At 42.3% G+C, this 21424-nt stretch overlaps 1 protein-coding gene across 1 annotated transcript in view; it reads right to left on the bottom strand.

Annotated features, from left to right (window-relative positions):
• Positions 1–21424, bottom strand: part of LOC146809528 (immunoglobulin superfamily member 1-like) — a 788293-nt gene that overhangs the window by 5589 nt on the left and 761280 nt on the right. The window contains exon 15 of the mRNA XM_085614874.1: positions 6503–6540. Within this exon, the coding sequence (XP_085471000.1) occupies positions 6503–6540 (38 nt within the window). The remainder of the gene's footprint in view (positions 1–6502; positions 6541–21424) is intronic.

Genomic DNA, 21424 nt, shown 5'->3' with positions numbered 1-21424 from the left:
TGTACTACAAGATTATAGTTGACATTCTACTGCTCAATTAACCCTGGTTTCTTAAAGTGGCAATGTATTTCAGCCCGCACAATGAGCCCAATCGGATTTGGGGCCTTCTTCAGGGCTGTTTGTGTATCCCAGTTTAAAAACTACACATTCATTCCATGCGAATATATGAGGCCTAAATCGAAACCCTAAATATTGTGATACAAAAATATTGTGTCAAAATTAACGAGCACAAAAATATCTTTTTCCTATACATATAATGGTAAGTAGGTTAATATTTTTTTTTTAAAACAAATTTTATTATGTCAATATAGCCATCACCATGCAGAGCTCCGTAACCCAGAGACGTCTGCCAAATCCTTAAACATGTACATAGAGGCAAAAGACAGTTGTATATTCAATAACTCCTCAACTCCCGTCCCAACCCCCCCCCCCAACCCCCAAAGATCGCACTTCCTACCGCTAGCCTTACTCTCGCCCTTCCGTCCATCCCGCTCTCCCCTCGCAGCATACGCACCCCTGCACTGCCCCCCCCAGGACCACCAACGTCCGTGAATAGCTGCCCCTATGGATTGATCTCCCTCTCTGCGGGAGGTTCCAGCCCAATTCCACGGTAATCTGCCCATCGTTTCCAGATCTTAAAGTGTTTGCGTGGGCACCCCCTGGCCTCGAAAACGGGCCGCTCCAGCCCCATACAGAAGTCCAGGCCGTTCTTCCATCTCAACATGGAGGGGGCTCGTGCCGCCTTCCACTCCCTTGCAATATCCCGCTTGGCCAGAGTGAGTCCCAGCAGCAAGGGATGACGTTTGTATATATTACCCCCTATATCCTCCATGACATGGAGTAGAGCCAGCCGCGGCGAGCGGGGGAGCTCCCACCCCAGTACTTCCGAGAGGCACGCCAACACTCCCCTCCAGAATCGATCAAGGGAAGCGCACTGCCAGATAGTGTGAAAGAATGTGCCCTCTTCCCTGCCACACCTCAGGCACCCTGGGGATGCAATCAGCCCCGCCCGCCACAATCGCACCCTCGTGAAGTACACCCGGTGCAGGTATTTAAATTGAACCAACCGGAGCCTCATGGCTATGGCAGCACCTCGCGGGGCGGCCAGCGCCTCCCTTCAGTCCTCTTCCTCCAGAGCGTCCACATCTACCTCCCAGTCCCCCCGAAGTTTGCTCAGTGTGGGGGAGCTGTGTGTAACCAGGGATTGATAGATCCTGGAAATTTTTTTATCTGGCAGATCCCCCATGAAGACTTTCGCCTCCAATGGGCTGAAGTCAGGATGCGATTCCAGTCCCACCAGTGCGGGCGACAGAGCGTGCCTGAGCTTGAGATATCGAAAAAATTGCTCACGTGGCATATGGAATTCCTGCTGTAGCTCATGGAAAGATTTGAGTGTCGTCTTTCGCATTACGTCTCCCAGCGTGGAGATGCCAATGTCATCCCATCCCTTAAACCCTTGTAGGGCCGCCAAGTGGGGTAAAAGCACATTGTGCCACAGGGGAGTCTCCTGAGTCAAGGTCTGCCACCATCCCATACGGCGCAAGGCCTGCTTCCAGATTTGAAACACTACCTGTGTGACCGGGGGCAGCGCACCCCTCAGGGATGCCGAGTAGAGGAGTGTATGCAGCGTGTGGCGTCCCAGAAGCTGCCGTTCCAGCGCATATGCCGGGTCTCCCCTGTCCCCGTACCACCATTCGTTAAGGACTAGAAGATGTGAAGCTTGATAGTATGACAGAATATCCGAGGTTGCCAGCCCTCCACGGTAGGTGGACAGGAAGCACGTCCATATAGCCACGCGCACCTTACCCCCCTCCCACAGGAATTGCCCTAGCACCGAATTCACCTGTCTGAACCAACCGGGCTGAATCTTATACGGGTGGTTCTGTAGCTGATATAGGAGTCGAGGGAGCGCCACCATTTTAAATATTGCCGATCGCCCATACAGAGTCAAGGGCATACGAGACCAGATTTTGATATCGGAGCAGACGCGCTCCCATACCGGGGCCACATTCCGCTCCCAGGAGACCGCTGGCACATCTGTCAAGAACACCCCCAAAAATTTCAGTCCCCCCACCGCCGACTGAACTGAAGAGGCCCACGCCCCCATTTTCGTGCGCTCTCCCAGCGCCCACAAGGTGGACTTGCGAGGGTTCATGTACAAGCCCGACGTTTCCCCGAAAACCTGCATAATTCGCAGGAGTCGTGGCCCAGTCCTGTCCACATCCGTAAGAAGTAGGTTAATATTTTAAAAAATATTGTTTTACACTAATATCTAAAAATATATGTAGAAATATAATTTTGTTAAGATATATATAGTTAAACATAGCAAACATTAAACATATTGACATATAACAGTAATATAATGTAAAATAAAAATATTTAAATACTATAAAAATATATATAAATATATACTTATTTAAACACACTCAGACACAATTATGCATGTGTGTATGTTCATTTACAGATATCTAATGAATTTTTTTAATGAAAATAGTAATTTTAATTTATATTGTTATTTTGTTTACATTTAATAATACAAGTATATCTACCTATCTATATCTATCTATATCTATATCTATATTCACTTAAAAAACCATAGGTTTCACACATGTTATAGTTAGGTGGATATTTCACTCGTAAAAAAACAATGAAATTCCCCCGTTATAGTTAGTTCAGATAACTATAACTCGCGCGCCCGCAATCCACTGCTCATGACGTCACATATTACATCACTCATGACATGGTCAGTGGCATCACTCATGACATCACTGATGACATCATCCTTGTGATAGAGTGGCTGTCGCGCGAGTTATAGTTATCTGAACTAACTATAAAGGGGGAATTTCATTGTTTTTTTACGAGTGAAATATCCACCTAACTATAACGTGTGAAACCTATGGTTTTTTAAGTGAATTTGCAAGGTTTTTTAAATGCTAACTTATTTATGTATTATTATTTTTTTATATATTTATTTTACAATAAACTACGTATTAAAATTCTTTTTTTTTGCACACCCCCGCGATTTAAAAAAAAATAAAACATTTTTTTTGCCTTCGGGGTCCTTCAGGGACCCCCTGACAAAGGCTAGGGGGTCAGGAACTCTCTACCCTGCCCCCTTTTCACGTTCGCCACCTTCCTTTTTCACTCTCGCACTGAAAACAAACAAAATGGCGGCCGACACTTCCTGATTTCGACCGATTCGAACGTTGACTAACATGTAATCACCAATCAGAATTACGCTCGCGCACGTTAGGGTGCTCGCACGGTGCGCGCACGGTGCGCGCACCCTGCGCGCGTATAAATATTGATATGCTTTTAAATGCTATTTTCTCAGGAAATACTGAACAGATTTACACCAGACCTGCAAAAGGCACTTCCTTGACCTTATGGCTACCTCTCTGCCAAATTTCAAGTAATTCTGTTCAGCCGTTCGGGCTGTAGCTGCGTCTAAAGGTCCTATGGAAAAATGCATGGGGAAAATGCGTTTTGGGACCCTCCTTTTTTCTCGGCCCCCGCTTGACGAATCACCCCGAGACTTTCAGGGTAGGAGCTGAACGGAGCGCCCCATTAGTTTTGAAAAGTTCGCGAGGATTCGTCAACCGGCGCCAAAGTTATTCAAAATAGAATTTTGAGATTTCCTATGGAAACACGGTCCTAACTATAACTATCTACTGGCGACCGCCAGTAGATAATATATATATATATATATATATATATATATAATTAAAAACCGTAACAAATGAACTCGAAAAAATGTAAAATAAAATACAAATTTCATTGGACATAAGAACGTAAACAATATAAACAAATACATTTTACTATAAATATATTGTATATTACAAAAATTTCTAATAAAAAAATATCCTTTTGAATATACAGAAACATAATACAATCTAATTTTAAAGAATATAAACAAAACTATAACATTCTAGGAAAATACAGTATACTATTCCCACTCCAGTCTGTGGAACAGTCTGTGGAACAGTAGGGAAAGGATTGAGCTCAGGAGTGGTAAACTTTCCTTTTCCAACTCCAGTCTGTGCAACAGTAGGGAAAGCGTTGGACTCAGATGGGAGGTGGGTGGGGGTGGTGGGGGTGTTAAAGTATACTATTCCCACTCCAGTCCGTGCAATAGTAAAGAATGTGTTGGACTCAAAAGGTGGTAAAATTAGATATTCCCACTCCAGTCTGTGAAACATTAGGGAAAGTGCTGAACTCAGGAGGGGTAAAATGTTGTATTCTCACTTCAGTCGGTGCAACAGTAGAGAAAGTGTTGGACTCAAGAGGGGTAACATTTACTATTCCCACTTCAGCCGATGCAACAGTAGGGAAAGCGTTGGACTCAGTAGGGGTGAAATATACAATTCCCACTCCAGTCTGTGCAACAGTAGAGAAAGCATTGGATTCAGGAGGTGTAAAATTTACTATTTCCACTCCAGGCGATGCAACAGTAGGGAAAGCATTGGACTCAGTAGGGGTGAAATATACTATTCCCACTCCAGTCTGTGCAACAGTAGGTAAAGCATTTGACTCAGAAGGGGTGAAATTTAATATTACCACTCCAGTCTGTGCAACAGCAGGGAAAGTACCTCACTTCAAACACATACCTTGTTTTAATACAAGTATTAATTTCATAAAATTATAAAACTGTTATCTTAAAATTAAAGATATAGATGAATACACAATTAAACAATTGAAATAATTATCATTTAAAAAAAAAAAAAATTAATATAAGAAAAAAGTTATTTAATAATTATTTCATTAGATTCCCACATTATAGTTCCTACATACCTAGCAACACACATTTAACATACATATATCTAAAAACAAAGTTATAATAATTACACAATTTACATAATTAATGATATATAAATAATGTATAAATAATTAATTATTATTTAACTTTACACCCTATACCCCTAGAAACCCAACAACACGCACCTAAAATGTAAATGAAAAATTATAATATTTACACAATTTACATAACTAATTAACAATTAATCAATTAATAATTTATCATAATGAATAATTAATCAATTATTATTTAATTAACTTCCCACCCTATACCCCTACAAACCCAACAACCCACACCTAAAATATGCCTTAAACTTTTTATTTACAGAATTTACATGCTTAGTAATCAAATATATAATTAATATTAACGAAAAATCAATTAATTCACTATACTTAATTAACTTCCCGCTCTGTACCCCCACAAATCTCACATCCCGCTTTGAGGCTATAAATTATTATTTTACAATTAAATAAGAAATATAAATAACTTAAAATTATAAACTATATTTAAAAACATTAACAACAGTTGCACAAGCAATATAAACCATACACAATTAAATAATTTTTAACCACATAAAGAAACTTAATGAAAAACAATATTTCTTACCTTAAAAAAATCGATGTTTTTGTCATTGATATTTTCGCACACCATATTTTTGTCACAATATTAAAAACTCAGGGGCATATTATCAAGACAAGCGATAAAATTATCGCCGCTTTAGCAGCAGAAAATTGCCGCTAAAACGGCGATAATGGGCTTGATAATATGCTCTATGGAATTCCAATTGAAGCCCATGTTAGATGTCCTTCACATCTAACATGGGCTTCAATTGGAATTCCATAGAGCATATTATCAAGCCCATTATCACCGTTTTAGCGGCAGTTTTCTGCCGCTAAAGCAGCGAGAATTTTATTGCCTGTCTTGAGAATATGCCCCTCAATAGTTCTGGTACTTCATATTTTTAACTCTATATTTTCTCCAAATGCCACTTTGTACTCAACTTTCTTAGTGCAAAAATGTCCTCTCATGTCCAAAATGGACGCAAGGATATATTTACCTAAAGAAATATCGTGAAATGCAACAGAATATGAATAGTATCGCGATCAGCCACTCATGCTCGCTAAATGTGCGTGGGATATTGTCCCAACTTACTCCTGGCATTTAGCTCTCGTTTCTTAGCTCAAAATGCTCCCCTGTGTTTACAACTGACACAAGGATGTATTCTGTGCTAATATAATAGGGATAAATGCAACAGAAAGACCAGGTATAATTGCATTATTATGAGTAAATCTGTGTCAAAAAGTAATGAAGAATTAACAGGATTACTTCAATTAAACCTGCGTAATTAAAATTATTCCCAGGCCTAGTGATAATGTGTACCGCATTCGTTTCTCAAAGGTACATAAGTAAAGGCAATTTCCCTTCCCATCTCCGCCTGTAGCCATTCCCACAATGACATTCCCCTTTTTGCTATCTATTCCCATTTGTAGTTTGAGACTCTCTCCTCTCCCTTCTACTGTTCTTTCCTAGTCTTTACTCCTCCCTCCTGAGACTCTCTTCCTCTCCTCACACTTTTACTTTACCCCATCACCTTCTTCTTTTCTCTCTTTCTTTGGCATTTCAAATTGCCGTCAGGTCGCCGTATGGGGCATGGAAAGCTATGCAAAATAAAAAAAATGTCATGTATGGCAGCACGCTGCTACTCACATTAGAATTTGACTCTCTTCTGCTGATAACTGATGAATCTGAAAGCATGACAAAGTAGGAATTGAGTAATAGAAACAAATGAGGGTTTCTTTATTCATTTTTGTAAGTTAATTTCAAAATAGCACACACCCACACATACACATACATACATATCTTTCAAAACAACAGTGCTATAAGAACATACTAATGGCACAACGTGCTCCAACAGGTAACATAACATGACATTGCATAAAACAACTTACCATATAATATGACACGTTTCATTGTTTTACATTTTTCCAGTAAAACTGTTGGAGGGTAGAAAGTCCTTGGCGCAGTACATGTGTGACACACTTTTCCACGCTTTATCTGACTAATGCTATGTATTGTCTTCTGGATCCCAGCGTTATGAATCTTTTTTTTTTTTAAACACATTTTATTGATCATTTATTACACCACAACAGACCGTCAGTGAATATACATTAGTAATATTGGTTCTACAGATACATCTGTTACTGGTATTCCCATGTTTGTCTAGAGCACCTCCTAAAAACAAAGGACAACTACAGTGTCCCTCCCCCCTTCCTCCCTCCCCTCTCTGCGAGTTCACTTTGTGAAGTAAAGCGCTAATGTGCACATCAGTGAGCATTATATGTATCCGCTAATGGGGGGCTGGTTTGGGGGTCGTGCGATGTTTGGCTAGAATTTAGGTCGTAAGGGGAAAATCCAACCCTTAGTATAGTGTTGCCTCATCTATAGGCGATGAATTTGTTCATCAGGGTCTTACTCTCTTAGGTCTCGTCGTCTTCCCTCGGCTCTTCTGGATCTGGTTGTAGTAGGTCATGCATCCTGGCTTCCCATGCCCTGGCAATTGCTATGTGTCTCATTCCTCTCTTGGCCTCCCTCATCCGGACCTGCCCTTCACATCCTGCCCATTTTAGAGGCTCTTCTGTCCAGGGGGCCATCTTGGGACCTCTCGGCGACTTCCAATGTTTAGTTATTTCTCTTTTCGCTAATATGAACCCTAAGTCTTGAAATCTGCTAGTGAATCTTTTAACCGACAAGTGAACTATGAAAATTTAGCATCTTGCTCACCAACACAGTGCTAGGCTCTGTTGAGTGGATGATGTCTGCGCCAGAGGCGATTTATGAGAGCCAACTGGTCCTAGCAGTGACTTAAGTATGAGAGTTTGCTGCCTACCTGAGAGTAGAATACAACTTCCCCATATAGAGGTGTGGAACACCAGAAGGCTTGAATATCTGATTTCAGCCAATACATCTTAAACTACTTTTGGGAATTATGGGTTATTATTTACCCCAGAAAGTGAAATACAAGTAGCCTTGAGAATACTGGATCCAGTTCCATGTATTTTCCATCTACTAGGGAAACACATGCACACTTTATCACATGCTTGGAGCAGGTGGTAAATGTGTGGGCACGGGTAGTGGAAAGGGCGAGCTGGTTTTACTTCACCTGGAGGGATTTTTTCAGCTCCCTTATTGCTGCAGTGTAGGGTCTGGGCACACCAGCTGCCCACACCCCCCTCAGATCCACCTGCAAAGTCTTGGTCGGCTGTTTCTGGGCTTGAGATTTTCAGGGGCAGCGTTCGCAGAACTAATAACTCTGGGCCCCGGAACATTAGAGACTCAGAGTTATTTCTCCTTGGGGAGATCACTCCAGGCAACTCGTAATGAGGCCCTACAAAGCGTACCGCTGTTATATGTTCTGTTACGGTAGGCGGGACTTCCTCCATCCTCCAGTAAGAAGTCATTTCCTCCTAGAGAGACTGAGAAGCTCCCACCAAGAACTTTTCAGATGGCCTGTGTGTTCATGTTTTACTACAGTTATACAATAAAAGTTTAGTCCAACAATGCACAAATTGGAACACTCGTGTGAGTTTCAGGGAACCTAACCACGAAATGCGCTATTTGCACAAATATTCGTGCCAGGTTTTCACTGTGGTAAAATAGATCAGGGTTTGCAGGTTGTCCCTGTGAAAATAGCACATATACATTTAGGACATGGCCAAATACCACCACAATTTGCAGTTTCCGACTGAAAAGAAATTATCATCAAGGTTTTGATTGTGGCTGACGTATTTCTGTCCTCCGTGTGGATCTCACGATTGTCAGTGTGCGCAGCTTTCTATGGGATGAGTGACAAGTCGATGAGATAATCACCTATGTGCGTGGATGCAATAAACACCCAATGCTGTTCTTGGCCTGTCCGTTTCCTGAATTTGACGTTAAAACTACTGATGCTTGATGTAGTATCTTTGGAAGTATCTTTCTCATCTGCTCCAACCTATACAATTAGAACTATCCTCCTTCCAGCTCTACTTGTGCAGCTGAGACCTCCTTAAATAAATCCCTTTTCATAGGTGTATATATCTATATGTTATAGGCACAACACACTAAGGGATTTTGACTCCGCTTTCTTCAGCCATTCGCCTTTTTTCTCAGCAACCTTCAACCATCCCTTGAGCCATTGCTGATCCCACTGTGGCTCAACCCACAGGAGTGCTTCAGTCTGATTGCCTGTTTGCTCCATCTCAATGCATGAGATACTATTTTCAGGTTCGTAGCCAGGAAAATATATTTAGTTGGGAGTAGCCCCCAGTACTGAGAGCTACATGTACAAACCGATACAACTGTGAGTTCTTCCCTTCATATACTTGTAAAATTCATGACAAATTCTACATTTTGAAAAACACTTAAGGGAAACTTTGCGCGCAGTATTATTATTGGATTTAAATTCAACTTTACAGGCGATTTTTATGAAGGAAAACAAGGAAGTAATAATGCTAAAAACCGCCATTGGAGTCCTTCTAGTGGGAAGGGGAACAAGCAGTGCTTGTTTTGTAAAATAACTAGGGCCAAGTTACGATCTTGGCGGAAGGAATACTCCGTCACAAGTGTGACGGAAATCTCGTCTATCGCATTACAAGTTCCATTATATCCTATTGAACTTGTAATACGGCGGACGGGATATCTGTCATGTGTGGGACGGAGTATCCCATCCGCTAAGATGCATCATCTGGCCCTAAATAAATAAATAAGTAATAACTCAATAAATAAAAGACCGTCTTCAGAGCCCGCCCCTAGTATTACAAGTTCTGTGACATCCTTTTGAACTTGTTATATAGCGGACGGGATATCCATCATGTTTGTGAAGGAGAATCCCATCCGCCAAGGTCGTAATCACGCCCTAAATAAATAATTACCTAATAACTCAATAAATAAAAGACCGTCTTCAGAACCCAGCGTTAGTACTGTGTATTGCCAGGGATGCTGGATTGGAATCAAGACTAGGTAGCTTTCATAAGCTACCTAGTCTTGATTCCAACTCATGCCTCTTTCTTACACTGCCATGCACTTAATGTCTTTTTATCTCACTTGCAGGATTCTTTTCACTATTTTCTTATCTTTCTCCTTTTTTCCCTGGTCTGTCTTTTTTGCTTTTCCTCTGGGTCAAAACTACCATGAGGAAAAGTAAGTCCTGGTCACTAAAAAGGTGTGCTGTGCCCACCGCTTTCGACCACTAGCACAAATTAAGCACTGGGAAGGTAGTGGCACTGTAAGAGGTGTATTTCCTAAAACTAATCAGCAATTATGTCTGTCTATGATGTAATGTGAAGGCCTGAACAGCTATTGTTGCTCTGTCCACCCAGTAAGGCTACCCTTCCTGTGCTGCGTCAGTTTTGTTGCATCCATGCAGAATACCTATGCTTCCTGTGGATAACACTGTTGTAGTCAATCAGCAGACCTGTCCAAACAATGCCAGTCAATTCCTTACTGTGGTAACAATGCCCTAGAGATGACATGCCTTCAGCATCATTTCCATGAGTTGGTATTTCCTCCAATGAGAATATTCAATTTAATTCTGAGCTGATAATGCATCTTTCACAGAGCATTTAATCCCATATCCACAGGAAAACTCCCATTCTCTCAGTCTCGCTTTACCAACACAGATGAAAAAGATCATCCTTATTATTTACAGCAGCCATGGATTTGTTTAGTATATTGTAAGTGTATAGTATTATGCCCCCTGCACACAGACCATTGTTTTACATCTCATATGTGCATAAAGTCCATTCAGTTACATACACCTGTACACATTCCACTGTATCACACCACCAGCACATAGTCCAGGGTATCACAAAACATCTGTACACAGTGACACCTCATTGCATATAGACAATGGTACCACATATCGTCTGCTCACAGTCCTTGGTATCACACCAGATCTGCACTCACAGTCATAGTAATACCCATCTGCACACAGATCATCTTATCACATTATCTGCACACAGTGCGCGGTATCACACATCAGCTGTATAGTCCATAGTATTGAATCACAACTTCTTACAGGCCATCCTATCACACATCATCTGTACACAGTGCATGGTATCACACCTCACCTGTACTGTCCATGGTACAAAATCTCACCTTCGCACAGTATATGGCTTCACACCTGTAGGAAAGTCATCCTTTTTGACCTGATCACCCTTATTTTTTGACTGATGCTTGTGGTTACAGACTCTGAAAGTGCCCTGGGTCCTGCTCAGCAGGGCCAGTGTTCTGCCGTCTAATGGTATATAATAATTGGTATCAATCTGATTGGCCAAGACAACCTACCTTTAAGTCCCTAGCATATGGTAGGGCATGTAGGTTTAGAGACCGCAGTTGACCTATTGCACTTAAGTGTACACTACTGTGTTGTACGGTGTAATTTTAAAGCCAGGCCTGCCTTGCAGGCTGGATTAAAAAGGAAACTATATCCAACTTATAGGCGACCTGTTAGGTTTGGCCTAGGTGCCCCAAAGGTAGAGTGCCTTGTTATAGAAAGCAGGGATAGCGATTTTATATGTCCTGGTAGGAAAAAAACAGCCAAAGTAGTTTCCCCTACTGTAGTGCTGCTAGCCCTATAGGATAACATAGGGAAAACTTTATTAAACTTAATAAAGTCTAACTTTTGCTAGGAGCTAGCTAGCAATATCATTCAAAATAATAGTTACAATAAATCCAACAATTTGCCAAGGTCGGATTTATTATAACTATTACAGGAAAGAAGCTTTAAGACTTACTATCCTGAAGTTACCTAAAGCAGCCCTGTAGCAGCCTCTTCTGATTGGTCAGCATTTCACAGCCTGAGCCAAGCTGCTACATGAGTAGGTGTGAAGAGGCCTGGAACTGCAACAATACAGCCATTTGGTGGGACGAAATTTGCTTACTGGAGAAGCCAGAAAGAGGAAGGGGACTTAGGAGATAAGCTGGACGTCAAAGGCAGGAGAACAGATGTCATAGGACCCAGGCCATCCCTCACTTGATTGATCTCTTGCCAGATTAGACTAGGAGAGGGACTGGAAGAGTAGTGTAGCCAGATGTTAGCCACACCTCTGGGATGGGTTACAGAGACACACTCTGATATGTGGGCATTATATTGGTTTGCTCCTAGGTATTCCCCTAGATGATTGTTTGTTTTAAATGTGAGTGCACATATTGTGTGAGTGTAAGCACTTGCCATCAACATAAACGTTTGTTAAAGTGAAGGTACCCCATGTCAGTATGCACAGTAAATGCTGTGTTCTGGCAGGGCCACTGAAAGGATCTGAGCCACGCTGAGAAGAGAGTGTACCAACTCTGGCATGAAAGTGTATGTACTGCGATTCGGTGAGTGTTGTCCACGATACAGCCAAGCAAATGCAGAATGGTCACTACACAGTTTTTGGAAGGAAAAAAAAGTTCCACCCGACCACTTCTTAACAAGAGCGTGATATGGGCAAGTAATTGGCACTTGAATACCATTAGTTATTTGTGTTGTTATCAGCTTTCACTAATTTTACCAATCATTCTCAGTTCGGCTACTTTTGCCATTAAAACGTGCCTTTGTGTTTACAACTGTAATTAACTGAGTGTCTAGAAACTATTTCAGTTATGCATTTCGTTTCATCAGGTGCAGGTCATCAGCCCACACGTTCTTATCAGTTCCCGTGGCCGAATTACTGTGTTCATTTGCTTTTGTGTTAAACTTTTTTTTAAACTTCCTCTGCTGCACACATTTACCATACTTCTACTAAAGCTGTTCGCACTGTTTAAGCCCCATTCACTGTCAAGATAAGATATCTTCCCATTAAATAGTATGTTGGAATGCTTGCTGTTTACTATTTAGGTGTCTAAAGCCGATGATTTAGCATTAGAACGTTTGTGGCATTTCCTATTCATGCCTCAGTACCTGTCTTTGCACTTTGTAGGCATTATCAGATTGTTTTTTAAATTTAAACTATTTGGTCATTATGATCAAATTCTAAATGTTGTAATAAACACTGTGCATTAAAAATAAAGTTAATATACAAGAGCTATACTATATTCTATTACTAGACAGGCAGCCACAAGTGCAGTTATCTTGCAAGCACTTGGGTCATGATTTGAATGGTGCAGGACGTGCAGTGGGACCGGGCACAAAAGTTGTCAAAACTCCTCTAAACACATAATATTGTTATATTTGACTACTAAACAGGCAGTCACAATTGCAGTTACCTTGCAGTATAAAGGAACTTGATTTGAATGGTGCAGCAGGTGCAGTGGCTTTGTGGCCAAAAGCTCTAAGGACACCACTAAACTCAGATTATTGCTAATAAACAAGACAGTAACAAGTGCATTTATCTAGCAAGCAATAGGGTCATGATTGGAATGGTACAGGAGGTGCAGGAGCACCAGGACTAAAAGCTCTAGGCTCCCACTAAACACCCAAAATTGCTATATTTTAATACTAAACAAGCAGTCACAGGTGCAGTTACCTTGTAGACAACTGGGTCATGATTTCAATGGTGCAGCAGGTGCAGTAGCACTGGGCCCAAAAGTTGTCAGGATTGCTCTAAACACCTAATATTGCTATATTTTACGACTATAGAGGTAGACACAATTGCAGTTATCTTGAAGTTAAAAGGGGCTTGATTTGAATGGTGCAGCTGGTGCAGTGGCACTGGGGCCATAAGCTCTAGGGACCCCACTAACACAGAATATTGCAACATTTTACTACTAAACAGGCAGTCACAAGTTCACTTATCTAGCAGGTGCTAGGGCCATGATTTGAATGGTGCAGTGGCACCAGGGCCAAAAGTTGGCATAACTCCTTTAAACACCAAAAATTACTGTATGTTACTACTAAACAGGCAGTCATGGATGCAGTTATCTTGCAAGCACTATGGGCATGAGTTGAAGGGTGCAGCAGGAGCAGTGACACAGAACCCAAAAGGTGTCAGAACAACACCTAAACACATATTGCTATTATATCAATTATTGTTAATGTATATACTACTAGTAACAGCACAATATATTGCCTTTTTGTACATAAACAAGTCATAACACTTTAACAGACTTTATGTAACTTATATTCTCCAACTACTCAGCAAGCTACAACTTACAACAAAAACAGCTTATTATTACATTGGTGAAACCTAATGCATTTACCAATCCTTGTTTTACACGTTCAACACTTATGCTGACTTAAGTAATGATACAATATTTGATCAGTTGGTATGAAAATGTTGATTTACAGTGTGTATTACGCAGGACTGTGATTGGCTTATAGGGTCGGACTTGAAATGTCCCCCCCAGCACCTTGGTCTTTTCCCACTCAAAACTCCATCAACTATGAAGTTGCTGAAGGGTCATGTGGGCATTAAACAAATGCTGAGCAGAAAGGGTCAAGTCAGGCGTGAAGGGAGGAAAAAATCTCAATGCACAATTATTGGCTTTTTGAAATAAACTTGAACTTGCTTAGTGCAGAACATTGCAGAATTGCCATATGGCTCCAAAGGTCACAAAAGGAGTTTCATGTTCAAAACCTTAGTAGGAGCAGTTATCTTTAAACAGTGTACTCGAACTGACTACTGCCTCCTTTGGCCTGAGGCAGCAGTGTCACGAGGTTTAACCACAATAGAGAAAGGCATGTTTTGAATCAAAGAAATCTGCCTGTGAATTATAGGGATCGGGGGCATATGTATCAACATCTCCATTTGCGATTCTCAAATAGCGATTTTTAAAGAATCGCTATTTGAGAATTGCAAAACGGGATGTATTTAAAAAATCGCAAAACTTTTGCGATTTCTTGAAATTCCTTAATTGCGATTAGCAAATTGCGAAATCGCAATTAAGGAATACCTTCCCATTCATTTCTATGGGCCAGGAGACCCATAGGAATGAATGGGAAGTAATTCTCAAATTGCGATTCGCAATTTGCTAATCGCAATTTGAGAATAATTTCAAAGGTGCAAGGGTGTCATGATGACACCCTGATGCACCCCTGAAATGAGCATGTGTGTGCAAATGGCGCACATACATGCCCTAAGGGCATGTATGTGCGCCACGTGGCACTTTGTAAACTTCCAAAAAGTGCATTTTTAACAGAAATCGCAAATTACCACCAACTAGAAGTTGGTGGTAATTTGCGATTTCTTAAGGATAATTCGCAATGCTTTGGTGCGTGTTACATATCATTTAAGAAATCGCAATTTGCGAATTCTTAAATGCTTACGCAAAATTAAGAAATCGTTAAATTAGCGATTCCTTAAATTTGCGATGAGAATTTGCCTCATACATCCCGTTTTGCGAATTTTTAATCGCAAATGCTGTTTTTTGCGAATTGCAGCGTTTGCGATTAAAAATTCGGTTGATACATATGCCCCCAAGTGATTATTTCAAGGTAAAGGAATACATATCGTCAGAGTTCTCAATGCTGCCACACTGATCTGGGGGAGGCTCCTGTAGGTACCTCTTTGCCCTGCCCCCATCTCCCCGTATCTACAATGCAGGCTATTTTGCACCTGAAAAATATACTTTGTCATCACTCATTTAATTCTTTATCTCATCTAAGTAAGGTATCCATGAAACAAGTAATATTTTTTTTTCTGATGTATCAGGAATTTTTGTTGCTTTTGTCAGTGCTAGAGTGATGGCATCACACCTATTGGCTTTGACAATGCTTAGCCTCTTTGTGATATCCATCCAGCCATCAATTACATTGCTAGTATCCCTCCAACCATCATTGCTTGTGCTGCTGAGATACCATGTCAATTCCTTTGGTGTCTGTTTTTTCCTTCTAAAACTATTTACCTTGCTCTCGCTGCATTGCCAACTCGGCGATGCAGCGAGCGCAAGGTAAATAGTTTTATTTATTTACTTACTTTACTCCATTCTGTCGTATGTCCGAATCCACTACCCCCCAACCCTGCCCCTCCCTCGCCCCACCCCGCCCCACCACTCCGCAGCACTCTCTCTTCGAGCTGCCACTGGCCCACAGTAGGATGCATATACGCCTGTAGGTAAAACTTGGAAAGCTCAGTCTCACCTACATGGAGGGGGTCCTCTTTATTAGCCCTGATGATAGCCCCTGGCCTTTATTAGGACAACTAATTGGGCAGAAATTTGTTGGCAAGTGAGTGGATGTTAAGGCCATTGTACCTATAAGATCCCCTCTTTATTTTTAATTATACCGACCAATAAAAATAAATCCTCCAGGTCTACCCTAAGGTATTTTTATATCTGGATTCCCGAATTAGCCCAGAAAATAGCTTTTATTAAGAACTCCCTCACAATATGAAGTTGAGTCCGCCCCGGTTGTACCATCCTACCAGACTGGTGTGAGGAAGCCAATGAAGAAGCATGCCACATATTGTGGGTGAGGCTTCCTAATCTAGAAATACTAAATTCAGGATAAGAGCGTGAGGTTATTACACATTGGACATATTTTGTATCCCGGGCATGAACTTCCCTGTCTCATACTCTTTGTGTTTGGAGTTGTTCATTTTTGGAGATCGTATAAGGTACATTGGGGCATATTATCAAGACAGGCGATATAACTATCGCCGCTTTAGCGGCAGAAAACTGTCGCTAAAACAGCGATAATGGGCTTGATAATATGCTCTATGGAATTCCAATTGAAGCCCATGTTAGATGTCCTTCACATTTAACATGGGCTTCAATTGAAATTCCATAGAGCATATTATCAAGCCCATTATCGCCGTTTTAGCTGCAGTTTTCTGCGGCTAAAGCGGCGATAATTTTATCGCCTGTCTTGATAATATGCCCCATTTTGTCTCCTGATATTTTGATGTGAGATGCTGCGCTGGGTTTCTCCTTACACAAAGCAACTGCACAAATGTGGTTGTTGCACTGCGTTGCTATGAAAATGAGTAAATCTGCCCCAGTACATGACTTGGCAAATGGAAGGGCAGCTACTCTGCTACGGCGGAAGAGCGTTACCCCACTGCTCTCAGAGCAGGAAAAAGGAAAAATAAAATAATAACATTATTATCATTTTATTTTTTGGAGCTACGGGGCTGGGTTAGAGCGGGGCTGGGCTGGTGCCACGGGGGAAGAGTGGTTCCTGCACTTAAGTGTGGATGACGGTTTGGCCGGCCATCTAGGGCCGGCCGAACAGTCATGCGCACTTAGCATGTTCTCCACTGGGCTCAACATGGGTGGAGAACATGCCCAGGCTCTCCAGTCCCCATCCCAGCGCCAAACAACGGCGCTCAGACTAATCACAACATTTGCTTAGGGAAGCCTGTGTGCTTCCGGGACTCGTCAGCGAAGCAATGACAAAGGAGAGACAGAAGCGGCTATGAGGAGGTAAGAGTTAAAAAAAAAAATCCCCCCCGCCACCCGCGGGCCCGCTCCCTGCCAGCGCCACTGCAAATGGAAAGAATATTAAAGCTTTTTGGTAAAGGCTTTTCAGCATCATGTTGGCCGGCAGACCAACATGATGCTTTGCTACCCACTCCACTGCTTTGCCTCCTAAACATCACCCTAACTCTTAGCAATGCTCGAGGTAATAGAAGGACTATGTGCTTCCGATTGGAACTTGGCAATGTTCTCAAGACATGATAAAAGCTAATAAGATTGTTTTCTTCCAACAATGTAATCAGGGCAACACACCAAGCTGTTGTTTGCTGCATTCACATGCACGGTAGAACTGTATGCATTACTTACTATTTTAAGAAAAGTGGAAGCGAAGCGAAAAGAGTTATTTTAGAAACAGGAATGCAGTATTTTTCTGTTCATTTGCATATTGTCTTCCAGAATCCTCTGAGTGCATTGCAAGGTTTTCCCAGCATAGATGGTAACAATTTGGTAATGTTATCTCTGGATTGCATGGCAAATCAGGTAGAGGTTGTGAGTCTGGGACAGTGTGTGCGGCTGTTTTGAGGTCACTGTAACTTAAAGGACTATAGAAGAATCACTTCTTGGTGTGTTCTATGGGAAATAGCATTTTTATTTCTGTCTTTCGCTCTATGTTTTTTTATGCTTAGTCACTTGTCAGAACTTTATTCTGCAGTGTATCGCTCGAGGTCAGCTCTGCTGAGTTCATTACTCCTGGGTGAGACAGCCTTCCGACCTCTCTTCCCTCTGGGTTTCCTTAGATTGTCGTCACGCCTGCACTGCTGTGGCTATTTTTAAATGGAAACTGTTCCCTCCCAATGAAACAATGTGTCCTAAGCATCCAGAGCTCCTTATCAAAGCAGATTCGGCTGTTCACAGGCAGGCAGCTCTCTGCCCAGACAGACGACGCTGCATGAGCTGCCTTGGTGAGTCACCGGTCTTATGCAAGCCATGGCCCTAAACTCCCAAGTGTAGGGTGATAGTCACGAACCCCTCTCCAAAGTACCATACCGGGCCAGGGAAGTTTGACAGAAAGGATTAACCAATCAGCATTCATCCACCCAAATGCCAGGATGATCACCTGCTCGCATTGCCTGTCTGTCACCACTGTCCTGGGGATTTTCTGTTAGAGCAATAAACAGGGCATGAACACTAGCGCTAAAAAAGTAACCTGTCTGCTGGCCCTTCATCTGCTTGTGTTTCCCCCATCTAATTCCATGACGGCTTCCTCAGCCATTTGAAAGTCACCTCTTTACTGATACCATGTATCTGATTGGTTGAGAGCCCCTGGGTTCTGCAAGTGCTGATCTCTGTAATTAGAAGACAAATGAAGTTTGATAAATTAGTTATTTTTATCCCAATTCTAACTCACCTCCCACCAAATTTTCCCTAGTTTATAATAATGTATTGGAGAACGAAACGTTAAACCTTTTCGTTAACAATAAGGTTGCTTTGCATTAAGCTTGTCAGAGTTGTTTGCTTTCCTTGTATGTGAATGGTTTCTGATCCCTGCTGGACTGGCCAGTCTGACACACTGGTCTTTTCCCAGTGGGCTACAAGCTAGGGTGGGGGCTGCCTTCATAGCAGCATGGGATCCCATGATCCAGCCAGACCCCATGTACCATTGATAGCTGCCGCCTCCTGCAGCATAGGGGTGCTCTGAACATTTTTGCCAGAGCTGATTTTGGTTTCCAGTCAGGCCTTGCTTCTTATGCAGCACTTAAGATAAACACCATTTCAACGTAGATGTTTTATACAGAGAATTGCATCAGTCCAATACCAGGTTCACAACATCAATCCGCATTCAATAATGTCAATGTGCTCTTCTTGGGCAAAGAGGTAAATAGGCATGATGCACTCTTTGAATGCAGATGCAAAATGTGATGCATCCCGTAGTTTAAATCTACCTGGTTCCTCTGCTACAAATCTCTTTCCCCTAGAGTTGCTCCACTACGCCAAAGCATAATGATGAGCATAATTGAAGATGCATTTTCTGCATCACCAAAGACTTTTCATATTCTTTTAGGGAAATTGTTCTGAATAATGCACAATTTTGCCACCATTATCACAAAATTATCATGGGCAGGTGAACTTCCTCAGTCCAGTACTCCAGTATCTGGCTCAATTTTTTTTTTTTTTACATCTTTGGAGAAGGTCAGGAACACTCACTTTGCTCCTTTACTCAGTGCAAATTGGATGAGTGCATTTACACCTCTCCTCTTTTAAAGATCATAAGCAACCAATATGAGAGAGGTCTACAGCCTGGACAGAAATGAACAGAAACTTGGAATGAGATATTTGGTAGTATTCCAGGGTACATTACCTGTAGGCTGCCCATACATCCTACCTTATAACAGTTGCGGCTGGTGACATTTCAAATTAATGTGGCATAAAAGTTGGGGAAAAGAGAACAAGTTTGACTTAGTGAGTGAGTGAAACAAGTGAGCCCGCCAGGTTTAAGAGGGTTCGTGGGGAGGGCAGGGGGCATTGGAGGGTCCTCCTGAGAATGTTTTTAAAAGGTGCAAATTGCGCTATTTAAAGGTAATTTTCATAAATATTATAAAGCACTTCTGAAGATGTAGTCTTGAAATATTTCAAAACATGTAAGACTGAAGGAATGTCTCATGCACCTCCTTGTTAACTGGAAGAACCCAGACGATCCACCTCCCACCTTTCACCTCTGAACCCTAGGAGAACACTTGCGATGTCCCCCAGGGTTCATCCCTCAGCCCCACACACTTCTAAGCATATTTGAGCCAGATGGCCAACATCTCCAGATACCACAGTCTCAACATAATTTCCTAAACAGTTGACACGCAACTCATCCTCTAACTCACTGACAACCCCACCACCACCAGAACCAAGTTCCACAGATGCATGACAAACGTTGCTGGCTGGATGAAGAACTGCCTGCAGCTGAACACAGACAAGAAGGACAAACTGATCTTTGGCAGCACCAGCAACACATGGAACGACTCCTGGTGCCCATCAGACATAGAACCCGCACCCATCCCCTCTGACCACGCCACGAACCTCGGAATCATCATAAACAACAAGTTCACCATGAAATCACAGATTAACGCCATCTCCTCCGCCCGCTTACTCAATCTGCGCATGCTACATAAGATCTTCAAGTGGCTACCCCTACACACGAGACGCTCCATGACACAGACCCTCAAACCAGCCGACTGGGCTACAGCATTTGCTGCACACCTCCTACAGAGACTTCAGACCATACAGAACACCGCAGCCATACTCATCCTCTGCCTTCCCCGATGACCCACATCACACCCCACCTCAGGCAACTCCACTGGCTCACCGTATAGAAGAGATAACAATTCAAGCTAATGACCCATGCACACAAGACTCTACACAACAAAGGATCCCCTTACATACATTAACCACCACCTGAACTTCCACAAACCGTCGAGAAGACTACACCCCCCGCCCATACTCCCCACATCTACCAAAGCAGAGTGGAGGATGCACCTTCTCCCACATCATAGCAAAGACCTGGAACAGCCTCCCCACACACCTCCAGCCCATCACCTCACATCCATAATTCCGAATGGACCCCAAATCTGGCTGTTCGAATAAGCATCCAGGAACTGCAAGTGCCTGGTGTGAGAAGTTGGCCTGGTATATGATGCTCACTAGTTAAAGTGATCACCTTGTACCATGCCAAGCAACCCTTATGGTGTGGTTGTAAGTCAACCTTTTCGGACTAGCTGCCCTAGTGGTAGCGTAGGCTAAGCAGTCTTTGAGGCTAAACTCGTGAAACGTGTTAAGCAAGCTGTTTTACCAAAAGTAACCCCCTTTTATACCAATGAAAGGACACCACACAGATATATATTCAAAATATATATGTATTTATTTCTCAAAGTAACCCCTAGTCTCTTTATGAGCACAGGAGCACAAATCGTCAAACAAGATTACAGTAGAATACACAGAAGTTGCACTTTATATGGATAGGCCCTGGTGGCCGCTCAAACCATATACTAAAATAGTGGTATAAGTACCACGAACAGAAAAGGGAAAAGGCCTAGGGCCTCTAGAATCGCTGGGCCTACAAGGAGCTAACTTCAGTTAGTGACCAGGAGGTCCACGGGTGGCGTGTGCAGAGCAAATAGTCACACGCGTGCTCCCATAGGTTTCAATGGGTGCGTAAAAAGTACAAAGTTACTGCAAAGAGGATCTTCCGGATGGACTAGGAACTTAAGATTTGGAACCCAGGCACTAGAGATGTAATACTACACTTGGGCACAGGAGTGCCAGCTT

Source organism: Triturus cristatus, chromosome 7, assembly GCF_964204655.1.
Source record: "Triturus cristatus chromosome 7, aTriCri1.1, whole genome shotgun sequence".
Lineage (NCBI taxonomy): Eukaryota > Metazoa > Chordata > Amphibia > Caudata > Salamandridae > Triturus > Triturus cristatus.
The sequence above is the reverse complement of the archived record's forward strand: the minus strand, read 5'-3'. Positions and strand labels throughout refer to the sequence as shown.